Genomic DNA, 19533 nt, shown 5'->3' on the forward strand with positions numbered 1-19533 from the left:
CAGAGCTCAGAGGCCACCCTACTTCCATTTTTGCAATGAAAATGACTGGTGTACAGCACATATCAGTGATCTGCATGGTCATTCAGCTATCAGTTACTATCTCTATCCCAACTTCAGACAGGCTATCAGCTGTTTCACATTTTTAAAAAAAATAAAAAAATACCACACACTCATTCATACATAATTTTATAAATGTATTTTTTAAGAGGAAAACTTGGAGACGGCTTTTTCTAACAGTTTTTGTGCGTCATTAAAAATCAGGCTTAAAAAAGCAGATCCAAATATCTTCCTTGAATGTATTTTTAGCTGAAAGAGTTTTAGAAGACCCAGTGAGTGACCAAAGTAGAATTGAGAGCCAGCCTAAGGTAAAAGTTAAAATGAATTTTCAATACAAGTGAGTAGTGAAATATAATAGTCAAGTAACAGTCAAGGTATTTAATTGCAGAGGTTTTCTGAAGTGCTCTTCAAGGTCCTAACCATAATAATTAGTTTCTAACTAGTAATATCAAATGCATTGAACCAGAGACACTGCCAAATTGGAGGGTATTTTCTGTCACTCCACCCCACCCCCTGACCCGGCTGCTCTGCTCTCCTTGGAAGGAGAAGGGGATGCCACTTACCTTGAATGTACGAGGCAGCCAAAGGTTGTTTAATTCTTTATTATTACTCTTTGAAAGGAAGGATTCTAACCACTTAAATCAGCGTGAGTGTCTCTACACCCATTGCCCCCACCTACACTTCTTAGAAGAGCTTCAGTTCTGGAGGCAGCATGGTGCTGAAGCGGTTCCAGAATTGTGGCTAAAAGGAAGCAGCCAACCACATTTTCTGGAGCTGAAGCCCTTCTAGGAAGGCCTTTTTAGAAAACTTAGGCAGAGGGAATGGGCATCAAGAGATCTGCACTGCGGTGAGCTATGCAAGCCTCTCGTTAAAAGGTTAAAAAATAAAATAAAATACGGGGGGAACCCTTGGCTACCTTGTACAGTGGTACCTCAGGTTAAGAACTTTATTCGTTCTGGAGGTCCGTTCTTAATCTGAAACTGTTCTTAACCTGAGGTACCACTTTAGCTAATGGGGCCTCCTGCTGCCGCTGCACCACCACCGCACAATTTCTGTTCTCATCCTGAAGCAAAGTTCTTAACCCAAGGTACTATTTCTGGGTTAGCGGAGTCTGTAACCTGAAGTGTCTGTAACCTGAAGCGTCTGTAATCTGAGGTACCACTGTATATTTAAAGAGAGCAATAGCCCCACTTTCCTCTCCTCTCGCAAGAAATAAGCCTCCTCAGCTTGCTTGTGGGTCCCCTTAGCTGCATGGGGTCCTCTAATTGCCACAGGGCTACAAAGTTGAACGCTTTTGTCTTGATCCAGTGGCACTACAGCATTTATTTAACATAGCGTGGAACTGATTTTTTATTGTCCTGTGGTAATTCCCAATCTTTTTTCTTCCCTATTGTTATCAAAACCCATTCATGTGAATAAATATTGGGTGGGGAGTAGGAAATATATCCTGGCCATTACTTCTGTTTCTCTTCTATTATCACTGTTTTGGTTTTCCAGGGAAAAACATGCTCAGATGAAAGAGTTCGCCATACATCTAAGGAAAATATTAAGGTACTAAAGCAACAGAGGGTAAAGTCAGAACCAAGTAAGAGAAAAAGGACTTCACAAAGAAATTATGCTTCCAAAATGTGCAATAGCTGTTCACTAGTGAACGCTACAACATCTGAAGGTACATGTCTGGCTTCAAAGGCAAAGCAGTCAGTCAGGGGAAGACCACCATCTTTGGGAGCATCAGGTGACAAAAGAAGAATAAATGGCCAGAGGAAGGACATTCAGAATGGTCCTGCAACTGATCTTACATTGGTCTCAGAAAGAACAGTTGGATCTTCAGAGTATCACCAGTATAATTCGAACAGAAGTTGTGAAGCTGAAGAAGACTGTAACATGGCAATGGGGTCAGAAATTCAGCGAGAGAGTGACTCTAATAATAGTATTGATGACTGTCCGTCAGAAAGAAAAGAGGCTCTTAAAAGCACTGAACTGGCAGGAGCAACAAAAGATCAAGCAACTAATTCCCATACTGTCACATCACTGAATCCTGTTGAAGAAGAATCTGCTTTAGCTTCTGAAACTGAGGTAGTAAATGAACCTAATTTGGATTCTACACACTTCTTATGCAAAGACATCAGTTTGCCTTTGCAGGAGGACAGCCAGTATGCAATGAAACATAATAAAGGGTCTAATAGTCTTAAAGTTGTTACTTTAGAGGACAACCTTCATACTGCTGAAGAGAAGCTTGTCCGGACAGTAAGCGAGGGCATCATTATTCTTGCTTCTGAGAAAAATAGATCACTAGACCAGTATATGCATTCTGAAAACTCTGTAGATCAGATTAATCTGGACAACCATAGTTTGGGGCATGAACTGGGTGTGAAAGAGCCTTTATCTATAGCTGAATCTGTATGTTTAGAAGAAAACCCATTTGAGTCAAAAATCTCAACCATCTCAATGTTGCAAGAAATTGCACTTCTCAGTGATTCAGATTGTACAATCCTTTCTGAAGAATACAATTTAAATGCAGGCCAAAACCTAGGTGAAAACACCTCTAGAGCTGATGGAATCTGTAATGAACAAGCAGTTCATGTTTGTATGGAACTATCCTCAACAATTTCACAGAGTATTAATAGAGTTGGTGTTTCTGAAAGTTCCGGCACTTGCAGCTTCAGTGAGCAAAGATTTTTAACTCCACCTGTGCATGAGGGCATTATGATGGGAAGAGCAGAAGGAAATGTTGGGAAATGTTGCTTTGAGAGAACAGGAAATGGTAGTAGGACTGAGAACAACACAGTCCTCCCTTTACAGATGCTGGACAAAGACCCATTCCAAGGTAATCCATTCAGAGAAGATAGAGAGATTGCTGAAAATGCAATGATACAAAAGGAGAGGTGGAGAGAGAAAAATAGACATACGTCTAACTTCCATTGTGATTATTTTTAGTGCAGCATTAACTTTTTTATTTACTGTTGATTGAGGTAGTTTTATTATATTTTTATCATTTGTTGATAATCCGAACCCTTGAAATTATTAATTGAAGGGCCATGTAAAAGGATTCAAATTAATCTAATTATTTCATTTATTTATTTTAATAATTCATAAATTACAGTAGTTTCTAAGCAGAAAATTAAAATATATCCCTGATTCAACAGTGAAAAAGAGTATTTAATGAGTCTTTAAAATGCAGAAATTGCACTGTTGGCTGATAAGAAGGGATTGTGGGGCAAAAGGTACCCCAGTTACCATCCCCAAATAGCTGATAGATGCACTTATGGCTTTCAAAGAAAGTGTAAAGTTCCCCTGTGAAACCTAAAGGCAGTTAGACTTGCGAGCATGCTGGGGATAATTCCTGTTCATTTCATAGATCATCTTCATAAGATTCCTTGTAGTAAGATATGGTAGTAATTTTTTAATGATTTTCTGCAATGAGTTAAATTAGTAACGTACTCTACATTAGGGTTACCACTGCATGTAAAAACAGTTGGCTCCAAATGTTCTTTTAAGCAAGGCTTAATACTGAGCACCTTAGTAAAAATTATGGCATTTTATATTAGCACAATGAAACGTTTGCCTGGTTTGCACCTCACATTAAATCGTAGTTAAAATCAACGGGTTTAACATGAACAAACAGCATGCAGGTGCTTCACTCCTGTGCCTCCATGCTTTTTGGAAACAAGCCATGGTCTGATTTGTCACGTCATTTGAACTCAGGCTTGTGGTTTGTTTCCCCAAAACAAAGCATGAACAGTAAGCCAAGAACAAGGTTTAGTTTCTTCTCATAGTGTGGAGAGAAACAAGCCATAAGGTCAGGTTTGGGTAGCATGAAAAGCCAGCACATGCCTTGTTTCCCAGCAGGAGCAGGGGAGGAGTAAAGCATCCACAATTCCAGCAGTAGGCACCAGTATGTTGCTCAGCCACATAAACCATAGTTTATTTTAACTACAGCTTAATGTGATGCACGAAACAAGCTATTGCTACAGTATCTTTTGTTTCAGAGCAAGCAATAGAAATGTTAATAGATTTTTATAGAAGCATTTTGTAATAATTTTCTGTGGAATCTTAAAAAGTTTGGTGAATATTTCAAGAGCAGCAGGCAGCTCATACTAATCATGTCTGTAATAATATACTTTATGGTATTTTCATTAACATTCCTCATGGAGACACTGCACTTTTTTATTCAACAGATAAATCACTACAAACTCAGATCCTTGGAAAATGTTACAGTGAGAAGAATGATAAAGAAAATTCAAACAATACTCCAGATGTATCTTTACAGTCAAATGAATTAGAAACTATCCAAAGTAAAAGAATGGAATCTATATCCATTGAGGATTGCCAAAATGCACATTTGTGTTCTAGCAATAGTGCAACTCCTTTACAGTTTAATTCGACTGAGGAGCAGCAAATCCCACATTCATTAGGTAAGACAGGTATGGTTAACCTGTGGCCGTCTCGATGTTGCTGAACTACAACTCCCAACTTCCCATTGGCTGTAGTTTGGTAATATCTAAATAGGAAGAGGTTAACCACCCCTCAGGTAAGCAGTTAATAACATTGCAGAAATGAATGTTGTGGTTGAATTGAGTCAGATTTCCACTGTCACTTTGAGATTGTTCAGACATATCTTGGCCTCCAAAAGAATATCTGAGGCGCAGCTGGAAGAGGACTAAAAGCAGGGGCAGCATGTCCCATTTCACCGAGGCAAAATGAGAAGGTGTCACTCCCACCACAGCCTCATTTACCTGGGTCGTGCAGTGGCACCCATGAAGTGGAGATGATGGTGGTGGGTTCCGGCAACTTCTCACAAAATCTTGCAGACTGCATGAGATCTCATGAGATCTTGGTGGAAGCTGCTGCCACCACATCACTGCCAAGGCAGGGCAGCCACGGGGACACTTTCTCTTGGGCTTCCACCACCTGAGGTGGCTGCCTCAGCTTGCCTCAGGGGTGGGCCAGCCCTGACTCAAAGCTCATACAGTCCTTCCTTTCTTCCTTCACTAGTTTAAGAATCTAAGTTAATGGAATGTCCCACATATATTTGAAAGTGGAATCTCCTTGACCTTTTACATATAAGCACTTTGTGCCTTGCTTAGATTCATTCTCTTTTAAGTCATTGCTCTTCTCCATTTTCTCCCGAAATTATTATTATTTTATTATCTGTAAGGTACACATGATAAGGCTATATGAACTCATGGTTATTATAAAAAATGTGTGTGTGTCTGTGTGTGTGTGTGTGTGTGTGTGTGTGTGTATACATATGCATAAACATATATTTGTATAGATGTTATCTGATAACAGAAGACTGAAGAAACGGACTAATGTTATGTAAACTTTAGGAGACATAATTGTTTTAGATTTACACAGCTGAAGTTCAAAAGGTTGTTAATGTTGACACTGATGTGTGAATATTTTACACCAGTGTCTTTGAAAGCATGTTTTGGCAAGTGGTATTCCTTTAAAAAGTATTGGCCAGCATCTAGCATTTGGTGTAGCAGTGCCCCTCAAAATACCTTATGTAATTATTAATGAGTGCAAAATATGTCTTTAGACTCTTCACATTCTAGTGAAACGGAGAAACTAGCTTCTTCTGATCAGCTGCTGTGTACCATAAAACCAAGAATAAACAAAACAAATGCCAAAGGAGAAACTTGTTTGCATTTGGCTGCTAAAAAAGGAGATTTGTCTTTAGTGAAATCTTTAATAGCATCTGGAGCATGTGTAAATCAGAAAGATAATGCAGGTGTGGTATTCTTGATTTATAGTTTAAATGTTTTCTGCTATGCTGTGACCCTAGAATCATCTCTCTCTCTCTCTCTCTCTCTCTCTCTCTCTCTCTCTCTCTCTTTCTTATCAAATTCTCTTCTTCACTGCCAACAGCAACATCCAAATAAGGATGCTTCATGGTTATATAGGATTAATATTATGCTCCATGGAGAAATATATATATACTGATATATACATATGGACACATGCACACTGTATTCGAACAGATGTCTAGTAGATGAATAGGTGTGCAAATATGTAAAGTGGCCTGGATCTAAAGCGCTATTATAGTTGGAAAAAAGAAATTTGGGTGGGACTTTGAACTGCTTTCTATGAACAACAGATCATAATCTGCCTTCAAAACTCCTTTCAAGTTCAAAGTTCTCTTGAGCACCTGGAAAAAGCTGTACAGTTATTTGGATCCAGGCCAATGTAGGAAAATTATTACATATTATTAGATGTGGCAACATGATAATGGGCCTTTTCTTCAGTAGCTCCCCATTTGTGGGGTGCAAATAGCTTTAGACACCAGGCTCAAACTTCCCACTTCACCCAGGCTTTTGACTAATTAAAAAATTAAATTGTGTGTGAGGGTCATTGTTTAGTTTGTTATTATGCTACATATTTTTGTGGTTTTATACATAAACCACCCTGTGATCCTTGAATGATGAATGGTATCTTGATAACCACAACAGCAATATTAAGTAAAGGCTCATGCATCTTACAGACTCATATCTAACTCTGGTTTTACTAGGCTGGACAGCAATTCATGAAGCTTCCAATAAGGGCTTTACTGAGATTATCGAAGAGCTGCTCAAAGCTGGTGCTGATGTGAATTCTAAAAGCCTGGATGGTGTTTTTCCAATTCATGATGCTGTTTCAGGCAACCATTTTGAGGTAATGTTGTGCTAACCAGCCTCTCTCTCGTCCACCCTCTATTTACCAGTGTGGCGATCACACAGGGTCCCTGGACATTTGACGGTCTATTGATCCTTGTGCCACCACTGTGCTCGCTTTCCCATTGCCACCAACCTGTTACTCTCGGGTACACACTGAGTCCAGACAGTTGTTAAAATTAAACCAAATAAACAAGTTTGTTTTATAAGTATTAACAAGTTTATGGTTTCTCAGATAATTTTCTTGTCAGTTTCTTAACTTTAGTTTCTTTACCGGCCTATACCTTCCTAATACCTTCTGACTGATTATATATATCAACTGTTTGACTGACTCCTCTTAACAGATTCTCTCACTCTCTCACATCAGACTAGCCCAACCCACAGACTTATCCTCCCTCTTTCTTCTCTAACCCCAGACTGACTTCTCAACAACTCTAACTCTAACTCCTCCCCTTGGGTTCCTATTGGTTAGTCATTTTACACTTCGTTAACCCTTTCCTTATGAACCCAGTATGATGTCACACACCTAGGAGGGCAAACGTCACAACCAGCTTCAAAGCGTGTTTCAAATCCTAATTAAGAAGGACCTAATTGAATTAATAAAGGGTTTGCCAACATAACAACCATAGGGTTCACATGTTCCTGCAGAGGCCTTCATTAGAGCCCACTGTGCCTCCTCCACCTCACTGAAACTCGCCTTGACAGAAGCATTCTGTTGTAGTCCATAGACAAGGTTGTGGTATGCACTTGGTTGCGATGTTTATGTGTAGTGCCTACATCAGTTTCTCTGGTTTAAAAGTACGCCCACAGGCCCCAAAATATTAGCAGCCTCTGATATAGAAGGCACCTTGTTTGAAGGGCTTTTGATGTCTATGGCCTGGGTAGGGATGGGGAAGAAATTAGGTTTGCTTGGTGTTTTTGCATTTTAATGAGAGCTATCTGATTTGCAAACTGATACAGAAACTGAAACATGATTATCATTTTAAATTCATCACTTCTCTGAATTTTGTGACACAGTTGCCCAACCAAACAATGTGTACATAAATGCTTATATTAGTGGGAAGTGTGTTTAAAATGCATGTATTAGTGAAAACAATATATAAATTGCTTATATTAGTGAACACATCATATAAATTTTTATCTTGAGGAAACTGCTTGCATAGTATTGGCATATGTATAAGTCAATACTACACTTAAATGTATTTATCAGGAGAAATATGCACTAACATGCTGACTAGTTTTCATGAAGTTTTTTTTGGGGGGGAGTATAAATTGCTGCAGAACTGAGTGTGGAGTGTGGACTTTAGTATTCAAAAAATGAGAAAATGGGAGAACTGAAATTGTCAGATTTATCCGTCCCTAAGCCTGTCTCTGGCATGCCCTGGTCCATGGGGTCACGAAGAGTCGGACATGACTAAACGACTAAACAACAACAATAAAAACAAGCCTGTCTTTGCATTTAGCCTTTGATAGAGGAGGTAGTGATAAAACACAGAGTCCAACTTAGGTTTTGCTTCTGGATTCTTTTATTTTCCCAACATCTCTTGGAGATACTCCCTTTGTACCAGTTTATTGGCCATCACAAATCCTTTCCTCTTCTAATTCCCTCATCATTTTTCAGTTAGCAACATATATGCAACAATGTATATTCTTGTTTTAAACTGTTTTTTTTACTATAATGTTATTGTTTTATTTTATTTTTTTGTAAGCTGTTTTGAGGTTTTATTACCCTGAAGTGGTATATAAATGTTGTAAAATAAAATAAATACAATTTTAAAACGAATCGGAAAAAGGAAGCTGAATGTCTGTTTCTGATCTTAACATTTGGCCAGTCTCTGGACTATTGTAAGAGCAGAGGAACATGAAAAAATAGTAACTAGACCATAGGAGTGAATAATTAAGAAATGTGTTGCAGGCAGCACAGTGTCTACTACTTCATGGTGCAAACCCAAATGAGATGGACGACTGTGGGAACAATGCCCTGGATGAAGCCACCTGTGACAAAATGAAAGAACTCCTTAAATCTTATGGTGCTACTGAGACCAAAGAGGCTCATCAGAGGACTGATGTGCTTGGTATGTCCCTTCCTTCATATTAACTGCAACTTTCTTTATCCTTTTTAAAAAGCATCCAATAGCATGATAAGCTTCCCGAAGTCACTTGTTTTCCAGCACCCTGGTCCTATTGTAATTAATTCTCCATTTTAGTGTGTCTTAAGTGGATTTGATTTTCAGAAGAAGGTATCAAATGGCAAATACGCACATGTGCATGTGCACAACCAGATTCCCCCCCCCTTGTACTTAATATATGTGTACTCAAGCTGATACTATGTTGACTTGGTACATTCATAACTTATTTTGAAACTATAATCATTATTTCTTGATTTAGGCGAAAAAGAGTTACACACTTCTAGGTCTAGAAAAATCCATAGCTGCAGTAGCTGTGAAGAGGATAACATGGTTTCACAGCTCAATTCAGCTAAACAGAGCTGTGACACAGTGAGTATAGATAGTTGAGCAGTTTTGTTTCCATGCGTTAGCATCAAATGTGGCATGTATGAAGTTGCTGAATCGTGAATTACGTTTGTGTTATGTGACGTTTCTGTTCACCTTTTGGCCAAAAAGGCTGCTCATAAAACTTGTAAACACAAAATCCAAACAATACAATAAGATACAACTTACACAAGATTTAAATAGTAATATTTCAATAACATATTTAAAAGAAAGGAAATAAAACCCAAAGAAATCTCCCACTCCATGAAAGCAACCCCTGCCCATGCCAAAAGAGAGCAGGAATAACCTGACTCCTTCTTTCCCCTTTGGCAACCATTACCCAGTCAGGGAGATGCAGAACAGCTCGCCCCTGACTGTTCCAAGCACAGTCTTTTCCTTGCATCAGGACTTCCTAGGCAGCAGCTTCTTATAAGAGTTCAAGGCAAAGCTGATTAAAAAAAATAAATGCCTTTCTGCACGCACAAGGTGTATTTCACTTACACAAAGGATATTCTGCACCTCATGTTACTGTGTTACACAAGAAAAGTGGAACCTATTCCAAAACTACTCTTCCGCTTGTGTTGTTTTTGCCAGCATAAGTATTATAGAATCTATGTATCATTGCATGTCATGAACTCTTCCCCTGGTGCTTGCACTTCTGCTTTTTGCTGATGGTTCTTTGGATCAGACCACATGTTTTGCAGACAGTAGCAGCACAAACCTTCATAACAGTAAATCACTGTACACCTTTCTCTCTTTGTAAGTTGTGTGCACCTATCCATCCAGCACAGCTGGCTCAGGTAAAATACCTGGCCGCTTTCCAAGTTCTCATGTTTTAGTTCAGTTCCAGACTGCCTGTCTTTAATAAAGCGAACAATGATTTTCATTTGACAGCACGAGTCCATCAACGAAGTATTGCAGAATATAGAAGAGAAACAGGATAGACTTTTGCTCTTTGAATTAAGAAGCCAAAGAGATGCAGGTGTGGATAAATTGTATAACCCATGAAAGATTGGCTAAATGTGTGTTTCATTGTTATGTTGGAGTAACAGTCTTTTTGTAACTCCAAAGTTGCGTCTTGGATTCATGTTCATAGATGCTGGAAAGACTCCCATTGTAAAAACTGGTGAACCTACTACATTGAACAGGCGCAAACTTCTGAAGCTTGGGACTCAAACTGGAGCAATTGGGGGCTGCCTCAATATGATCCATCCCAATCCTGTGTTGTCCTGAATTGTGCCAATTCAGTTCAGGATCCAGTGTATCACTCTAACAGGAAGCAAAGGGCATGGTCCCTAAAGACAGCTTTCCTTAAGAAGAGGTGCCACCATTGGGTGCTGCCTCATTGGCACAGGGTGGCAGTTCCTGCCTGATTGAGGTCCATCTACCTTCCTCATTTTAATATTTAGGAGGAATTTTAAAATATTCCTGTTCACTCAGATGTTTAATGACTGAAAGCTACTGAAGGATGCTGTTCCTGCCAACCTTGAAATGGTTAGCTGTGAAGGTACAGTCGTACCTTGGAAGTCAAACAGAATCCATTCTGGAAGTCTGTTTGACTTTTAAAACATTCAGAAACCAAAGTGCGGCTTCTGATTGGCTGCAGGAAGCTGCTGCAGCCAATCAGAAGCCGTGGAAGCCCCATCGGACGTCGGGTTCCAAAGAACGTTCACAAAACGTCCGAGTACCAAGGCATTTGGGATCCAAGGTACGACTGTATTGGATTGTTAAAAAATTTTTTTTATTGTTTCATTTTGCTAGTTTATTAGTTACTGTCCTCAGCTGTAAGGACAGAATAGAAATAAATTAATATTCTCTGTGATATTGGCATGGATTTTGTATTGCATACAAAATTGTATAGGCTTGTAAAGCAATTTGTAGGATGAAATTTGCTTTAAAAAGCTCAAGAGTAGACAATACTAGCTGATTTCTCTGTCACATTGTTTTAACTGCCACATTTTTATTGCCTTTGTTACAAATTATCAAAAGGAGGCATGTCAGTTTAGTCTATTAACTTATTAAATCTGTAAATGTTGAACAGATCTATATATCCAAGATCTATCTCAGATACAGAACATTCTGAATGCTGTACTTGCCAAACAGAAATCAGAAAGGGATGATCTTGCTAAGAAATACAGGTAGGCAGAAGAAAAACTATAGGTTTTTCTTTTCTTTTTTTTTTACAAAATAGAGCATGGAATTATTATTTTTTACTTTGAAATCAAGCAAAATTGTAGTATGCTACCAACATTCTCAGACCCTTCATCAGTTTTAAACCTTATATACTTCCCATTAAATTAAATCAATCCTGGTTCTACAAAAAGTAGTAAAGATCTGGTGCTGCTTTGGCATCTGTTTTTAGCTGTTGTGAGAATTATGCTTTTATTTATTTGTATTGTTTTAAATAAAAATCAGTATGACTAAAATATTTCAAAATAGGATTCTGCCTTTTAAAAAATGTTTGCTACCTTCATTTAGGGTGGTTTAAAAAAGCTTTTGTTATTCGTTATTTTTGTGATTCATTATTAGGGAAGGTTGAGAAATTTGTTCTTTGCAGATTTTGATACAAACTGGCCTGATCCACCTCCTGGATTAATACATGAATCTGAACTCTGTTACTCTTTTTAATTTTGCACATCTCTGAATATTGTGGTGCAATTTAAAAACAAAAAGGAGAAGCATGCAAAATGTGTATACTTTAGGATAGAATACATTTTGGCATATATATTTGTGAGAAAGTATGTTTTGGAATACACATTTTAATGCAGATTCTTTTTTTTAAAAAAAATCTGCATTTAAAAAAATCTACATATTAATGCAGAAAGAGATGTGATGGACTTATGAATGAACATATATGAGACTAACCTGGAATGGAAAGAGATGGATCTGATCATTATGCTTAGAGGCAAGCCATATTCTTAAATGGAATGGGTGGTTCATTTTAAACAATATGTATTTTTCATGGAAGTTCAATTGACTGTTCAATTGTTTTTAAATTTGATTTCAGAGCTTCTGCAGAATCTTTTAAACAGGGAGCCCTAAGGGAACAGATAGCAAAGCTTGTTTCCAGACAAAAGAGTCTTTTGCTCATGGCACAGAAGCAGAAAGAACTAGGCCAGAAAATACAAAATTATAAGAATGCAAAAAAGGAGGCTTCACATTCAGCAAAATATGTCCCAAGCATACATGGCTCTTGTGAACGCAACAACACAGAAGATGATCCATCTGGGAGAATAGCAGCCTCTTCTGATATAGCTATAGGCCTTGAAAACAGTTGGGTCAGAGACAATATTTATTTAGATCAAGAATCCAGCCAGTATCCAAACAGGTCTCTGAATATGTCAGGAGGGAATGGAAAAGAAAAAAGGCAAAAAGGACTTGGTCCCAAAAAAACGGCATCTGAAAACAAACCCAAGGAATATAACGTTGAGAAGTTAACAAAGGTAACACATTTGAAGTATGTTAGATCATACTATAAACCATACTATAGATCAGACAACATTGCCTTCAGAACATGTAGTTTGCCTTATTCAACAGACACACATAGAATATACTGATCATACATCAGTGGCACTACAAAGAAGCAAATTCCCAAGAATGTGTACACTAAATAGTTCAGCTGCTAAAAGTACTGTTGTCAATAATAATAATATTATTATTCAGCAAACCACTGAAAGTCAACATGTTTTCTCTAATGTGTCTTCACAGCAATACTCAAATGTAAGTGAGGATTTGCAGATGCAACCAGAATTAGAATCTACACACAGCTGTCTCGCTACTCATCAGAAAAACATCCCAAAAAATAGACACTTGCTTAATGCTAATTTAGAGCCTGCAGGGATATTTTCTCATGCGCTATCACAAAGCAGAATCAGCCCAAGTTCTTCTCAATGTTCTAACAGTCAGAATTCCGAAAAACAATTAAACTTCAAAGCAAGCAGAAGGAAGAAAAATCAGCTATTAGATCTGCTTGAACTGGGAAAGATTAAGTCCGGAGATGATGTTCTGGAATTCACAGTGCAGGTAGATTGTTCGGTTGCAAAGCAATGTCAATATCAATGCAAAATGTATTTAAAAAACACAGAGTAATGAATTCTTAGCAAAAGCTAATTGATCATTAGAAGCAACAAATAATCCTGTGGCACGTTAAAGCTAACAAATTTATTATGGCATAAGCTTTCATATAGGAAGTGTTATCTGACATTGTAGGTATACAAATGTGGTTGGGGGTGAATTGTGAGGTCAGGAGGAAATTTGCGAGGAGAATCAGGGTTAAACAGTTCTGTGTGACGTCTCACATTCTGAGGCGTGGTTTGGTTCACATACTGGAATCTTTCATTGTGTGTGAGTTTTCCTTTCGATTTTGGCTGAGAGACGAAAGAATGTCCGCTCTCTCGCCTGGCTGATTTATGATGTTTTTCTTCTCATTAAAGGCTGTTAGAGATCAGCAAGAAGCCTGCGTTCAGTCTGATTTATTATCCACACACAAGGCAACACTTTCTACCGCTGCAGAACTCTGCTAAGAACTCTGCTAAGAGCTCAAGTTTTTCCTATTGGCACAAGCGTCCATCGGCACAGGGGAAGTGTGCCGGGCGCCATCTTATCTCAATTATGCCTAAATAACGTTCTAATGATTTTGCCTGCTCCATTACTGCATTGTTTAGGCAACATATATGTTATAATACAATCAGGACCTGGTTCAAATTCTAGCATTAAAAATAAGTATTCAGAGATTATTTTCTAGCTTCTCTTCCCCTCCGCCCTGATTCAGCTGGGTGCTAAGAGTGCTCTTTTGCCCTGTATTGTCAAAAATAAGCAGGAACACAAATAAAGGCTGGCCTATGCCATTTGATTGTGCTGTGTCCTAGCTTAGTGTCAGAAGAGCGTGTGGGGCAATACACAGATGCAATTATGTCCCAACATGCATTACTTGCAAAGAAATGCAGTGCTGTAGTGCCTGTATTTTCTCTATCCTCTGGCCTTCCCTTGCAGCACTATGATGGCAGCAGATGTACTGCAAACTGCAGTTTTTCCACTCAGCTTCTTAGCTGGGGACAATTTCTGCTTATTACAGCAAGCAAGTGGACGAGGGGGAAATTGCGAGGCCGGTATGATAGAATTAACTGGCAGCTGCTACTGACAAAATAGTTCATGGTCTTTGTAGTCCTGTGGGTTATAGAGAGGAGGAGCCATGGAAAAATTTTAAAACTGTCTTTTACTTGTGCTGCTACCTCTAAGGGGTTTAAAAGCTTGATGTGCTTTTAAACAAGCCTTCCAGGGGACTGTATCCAATGAATACATCCCATTTATGCAATTACCTCTGTGCAATGGAACTCCCCCTCCTTCTCTCCCCAAACATAACAGATTTGGGTGAAGCACAAGGGAAGGAGATGGAGGAGTTACGTTGTGCAAGTGGAAGTTCTTGTGCAAATGGGACAACTTCATGGGATACAACCTAATGTTTTCAGGTATATTTTTTTCCAGGTGTGTACAACTTGTGGCTTTTATGCTCCATAGGTTTCCCCCCCATAGAGTAGAGTTCATATTGTTTTCCTGACGGTTGCCATATTCCAGTCTGAGAAGGGTTGGCAAATACTGTAGATGATGGGGTGGAAGTACTTTTCAAGTGAGACTGCAGGTCTCTTTTGCTTATAGCTCTCCTGGGAGCTGATCAGCTGTGAAACTGTGAGAGCTTTTGGAACCTTCATTTGATCTTTTGAATGTCATAATTTTACTTTTATTCAGTGTTGAACAACGGATGAATCTTAATGGCAATAGTGCTAGTTTCCTTTTTACAGCCTTGGCCCTAAGGGGCCTCCGAAGGTCTTCTGGTGGTTCCCTCACTCCAAGAAATGAAGTTAAGGGAACCAGGCAGAGGGCCTTCTCAGCAGTAGCACCGTCCCTGTGGAGTGCCCTCCCATCAGATGTCAAGGAGATAAAGGAACTACACAGTTTTTAGAAGACATCTGAAGGCTATATCAAGAAGTTTTAAATGTTTGGTGTTTTATTATGTTTTTGTATGTGTTGGAAGCCACCCAGAGTGGCTGGGGAAACCCAGCCAGATGGGCAGGCATAAATTTATTATTATTATTATTATTATTATTATTATTATTATTTATTTGGTCTGCTGGAATCTCCTCTCCCAGATTTTATCAATAAGCTTGTGAAGTTGTTGTGTAAGTTCAGTTTCTCCCACTTTGAATATTTCGGCAGATATCCCATCAGGCCCACTGGCTTTGTTGTTTCTCGTTTGATTAATAGCTGTACACAACTCTCCCAGATTTGGAGATACTGCAAGCTCATCTTTAATTTGTTTTTGCGGAATTTGTGAGAGGACCTCAGCAGCTACGGGGGAGTTGTAGTTAAGAAGATGCTGGTAATATTCTTTCCAGCGCAGTGCAATAGCTTCTTTATCTTTTAGAAGTGTGGTAGCATCTGTTTAGCATAGCGGGCATATACCATGATTTATTGGCCCATAGATGGTCTTTGTGACTTTAAAGAAACTCTGTGCATTATGAGTGTCTGCTAAGTGCTGGATCTCTTCAGCTTTTTTTATCCATCGGATGTTATTTAGTTCTCTGGTTCTTCTTTGAAGCATTGGCATAGGTTTTTTTCTTAGTGGTGCAGTTTCTATCCCTTTGCCCAATCTGAAAGGCCTTCATTTTCTTGGCAATAATGTGTTCGATCTCACTATCATTCTCATCAAACCAGCCTGGTGTTTCTTGGTTTGGTATCCAATAGTTTGTTCACAGGCTGCGATAATGGATGCTTTTAGCTTGGCCCATTGTTCCTCAGTGTTATCAGGGAACTCTGAAAGCAGATGGTCCTTAAGAGTCGTTTGGAAGCAATCCTACATAATAGGATCTTGAAGGGCTTGAATGTTCATTTTGCACTCTGGTTTCCTTCCTTGAAGCTAGTGTTGAGGTATAATCCTGATAGCTATCATGGAACGTATTAATTGGTGATCTGTCCAGCAGTTGTCGGCACTCATCATAGCTCCGGTAAGGAGCACAGCATGATGATCTTCAGCTCAGACAATTACATAGTCTAAGAGGTGCTAGTGGTTCAAAGTGTAGGGGATTATAATTCTTAATTGTTTTGTGTTCCTTGTTTTTGTTTTTAATTTAGGATTCCAAACATAAAGCCAGCCTTTTTGGAAATGGTAAAGTCAGAGCTGGCAATAACTCAGTTTACCAAAATCTAGTTCAATGGATTAAAGCACTACTAGGAAGTGACATTTCTGTAAGCTGGAAATATGTATACAACAAGGTAGGCTCATTACATTTTCTGTCACCTATTAAAATTTAATATTAGTGTGAAGTTTGTTGCATGAAAGTGAGCAGTGTAGTGGTAGTTTGTCTGAGCACAGGCAGGCAGGCAATGTCAGGAGCGAGTCAGCAATAAATCACATGGTGTAAATGAAGTTAACTCTTTATTAGAAGCAGCAGGATCTGCTCAGGTGGGCCAGGCCTAATGAGCACAGCAACTGGTTGTTTATTATTATCATAATTATCACATTCTGTACAATTCATTCATTATTATTTTTAAGGAAAACTGTCATCAACTAAAAAGTGTATTTTTAAAAAATAAGCAAGAAAAAGAAGGGGGGAAAGCTGCAAAGCATTATAGTCCTGTGTAGTCTTCTGCATTTGACTTTGGCTTTTTGTTTTTCCATACTCGACTTGCAGGAAGTGTACAAAGCAGATATATTACTTTGACACGGGCTCAATAGTTCTTGATGCATTTTTTAAATGAAGTAAATAACATCTTCAGTGACATATATTTGCCTTTATACAGGTCACATACTGTGGAACTCTGTTGTCAAAAATTATTGCTGAAGTTCATGTTTCTGAGGAACCAGAGTTAACAGTGCAACAAAATAAGCTATTTGGTATGTGCTGACTAAAATGTGAATTCCATTTAGATGAAAATGCCCCCCAAAAGGACAGGGTTTATAAATCCTCAGACTTCTACTGCACACTTTTTCTATCTTTAATCACAAATTATGGACATAACAGCATTTTTTAGTAGAGCCATGCATGTGCCTCAGAAATGCTAACAAGACAAGTTTTCTCTGTTGGTAATGTTATGGTTTGCTGTGATTCTCTCCTGAGCGAAGCTAGTGAGTTAACCTACATGGGTTGGAGAACCCGTAAGTGCTAAGAGTTAATGGCTTAATTAAACTTGTCTTTGCTGGAAATTTTGTGAATTTAATCCAGTGTTTGTGTGGCTGAGGGAAACAGCATTCTGCAGAAGTACTGTCCTCTAGTTGTTTTTGGGAATAAGAAATATTGGCTTCAGTCAAAACTGTTTATATACACACAAGGAAGACACTATTGCAGATTAAAATATCTATTACCAACTTGTGCTTAGAGGTATCAACATTGGGTAAGGGAATATTCTGATACAAATTAGTAACTATTTATGAACTCCAAGTTATAACTTCTATTTTTAAACAATAATATGAAAGAAATCTTTTAAAATGATGTCCAGGTGATATATGATCCCAGTATTGATAAGCAAAATGAATAAATGGTGCTGCTGTATTTTCTAGAAATGTCAAAAATAGTGAGGGGATTTCTGCCATATGGAGTGAACCTCACACCCAGCAATTTCTGGGAGGAAAGATATATTTCTTATTGGACAGATATATTTCTCTTGGCTTGCATATTCCCCATGACTTCTTGACATACACCAGAACAAAGCCACCCCTTGCCTAATGCACCAATTAGGAACAAATTGTCAGGCCTGGCCCTAAGTTTTTTAATAGGCCGAACACAAGTCCAACACAAGCAGGTGTTGCTATGATAAGCCTGTGGTAGATGTGAAGGGCTGGGAGCTTGATAACAGATGAGACAAACAAGAACCAAGGACCAGAGGCAGGAAGATGTGATTGTGGACAGGATGAAGGTCACATCCTGCCCAGAGGATATGATTAAATGGTTAATGAATGCCAAAGATAACCAAAATACCGGATCAGTCAGGGAACAGAAGCATATCCATAATAAAGCAACAAGTTGCTCAGACTGAGGAGTTGGCTTGGCTTGGCTTGGCTTGGCTGAAAAGGTTTATAGGGTCTGCTATGTTTCCATTAGTTTTTGAGGTCAGCTGACCAGGCTGTGTATGATCAACTGATAGCATCCAGACTAGGACTGTCACCTAGAGAACACCCTTGACGCACAGAACCTGGCCCTCCCCTGAGGAACTAGAATGCTGGTGGCACAGGAACGATGGAATGTATTGGAGGCTCTGGTTCAAGACTTCCCTTGGCCAGCATGTTACACAGATAATTTTTTATTGTTTTCAACCAGGGAGAAACTCTACAAGATGCAATCACAGCCGAGGTGCTGAGTACTGCTGTTTTAGTCATAAGGCTGCTTCCTCTCAGAATGCAGAGAATATAAGGCAGGAAACTGCACCCTTTCCTCAGGAAGAAATGGAAATCTCTCTGTCCCCTGAAACAGAAGCTGAGGAAATAATGACAGCAGTCAGTGAAACAAGTAAGTAAAATAAGACCACATGCAATCCTGTTTTGTCACAAGTTTGTTGCAAGTAGAATTTTGGTGGTAGGACTATTGCAAACTCTTGGTCTTGGCACAAAAAATAAGATTAGTTTGCTGTTGAATTGTACCCTTTTTCTTTCTGCAAAGCGTGCATTTTCTGTTTACTGCTTCAGAGCCTGTGCTATTAGACTATGGTTGTCTTTAAATATTCTGTGGTTTTTCCTAATTCAGTGTAGTCTAACTGTGAAAGACACTTTACAAAGCCCTGCCTTCTACATTTATCTGATTTGCTGTATAATATAACAAATATATGTAGGACGTTGTATATCTTATGAATCCACATACATATTGGATAATTGGGAATGAACAGCAAAGCCAAAATAGAACATTTAATTATCTAAACATATGGTTGCAACCTGCATCCTCTTAGAGATACTGAACATATACTACACATCTGCAGTGAATCTTCCAAAATAAAGCTTATTGCTCTTTAAATAACCCATACTAAGGATATGCATTTATTGATGGAGTGTTAAATGCTTTTGATACTGAAAGACTTAATCAGGATTTAGTTCTTAAAATGGGGAGAGCATCTGGATAGTGACATACAATATCTGTTTTAACTGAGAATCTTCTTCAGGGCATTATTGTATTTTAAAACATCTGTCTGCTTTTTTGGCCTCCTCATAAGCAGCTTCCCTAAGGGTAACCTACCACGTTGCTTTTTGTAGCTAGAGGTGCTCACACTTATGTAAACTGAAGTGTGCAAACATAATATGAGAAGGGCAACTGTATGCTTCAGTTTTCCCAGAGAAGATGCTGTTTTGT

General features: G+C 38.7%; 1 protein-coding gene across 12 annotated transcripts in view; it reads left to right on the plus strand.

The window, feature by feature from the left end:
• The window catches only part of ANKRD31 (ankyrin repeat domain 31), a 53046-nt gene that overhangs the window by 30734 nt on the left and 2779 nt on the right, over window positions 1–19533 (plus strand). For 6 of the 12 annotated variants that reach the window (XM_080972206.1, XM_080972209.1, XM_080972214.1 and 3 more), the window contains 14 exons: window positions 307–365; window positions 1555–2884; window positions 4236–4472; window positions 5600–5791; window positions 6569–6711; window positions 8626–8785; window positions 9099–9208; window positions 10097–10184; window positions 11244–11340; window positions 12210–12645; window positions 12911–13225; window positions 16331–16471; window positions 17000–17093; window positions 18514–18702. In XM_080972206.1, the coding sequence (XP_080828332.1) occupies window positions 307–365; window positions 1555–2884; window positions 4236–4472; window positions 5600–5791; window positions 6569–6711; window positions 8626–8785; window positions 9099–9208; window positions 10097–10184; window positions 11244–11340; window positions 12210–12645; window positions 12911–13225; window positions 16331–16471; window positions 17000–17093; window positions 18514–18702 (3591 nt within the window). The remainder of the gene's footprint in view (window positions 1–306; window positions 366–1554; window positions 2885–4235; window positions 4473–5599; window positions 5792–6568; window positions 6712–8625; window positions 8786–9098; window positions 9209–10096; window positions 10185–11243; window positions 11341–12209; window positions 12646–12910; window positions 13226–16330; window positions 16472–16999; window positions 17094–18513; window positions 18703–19533) is intronic. The other 6 variants (XR_013977140.1, XR_013977141.1, XM_080972211.1 and 3 more) reach the window with 5 other exon arrangements.

This window comes from Podarcis pityusensis (assembly GCF_964106645.2).
Source record: "Podarcis pityusensis genome assembly, chromosome: 11".
Lineage (NCBI taxonomy): Eukaryota > Metazoa > Chordata > Lepidosauria > Squamata > Lacertidae > Podarcis > Podarcis pityusensis.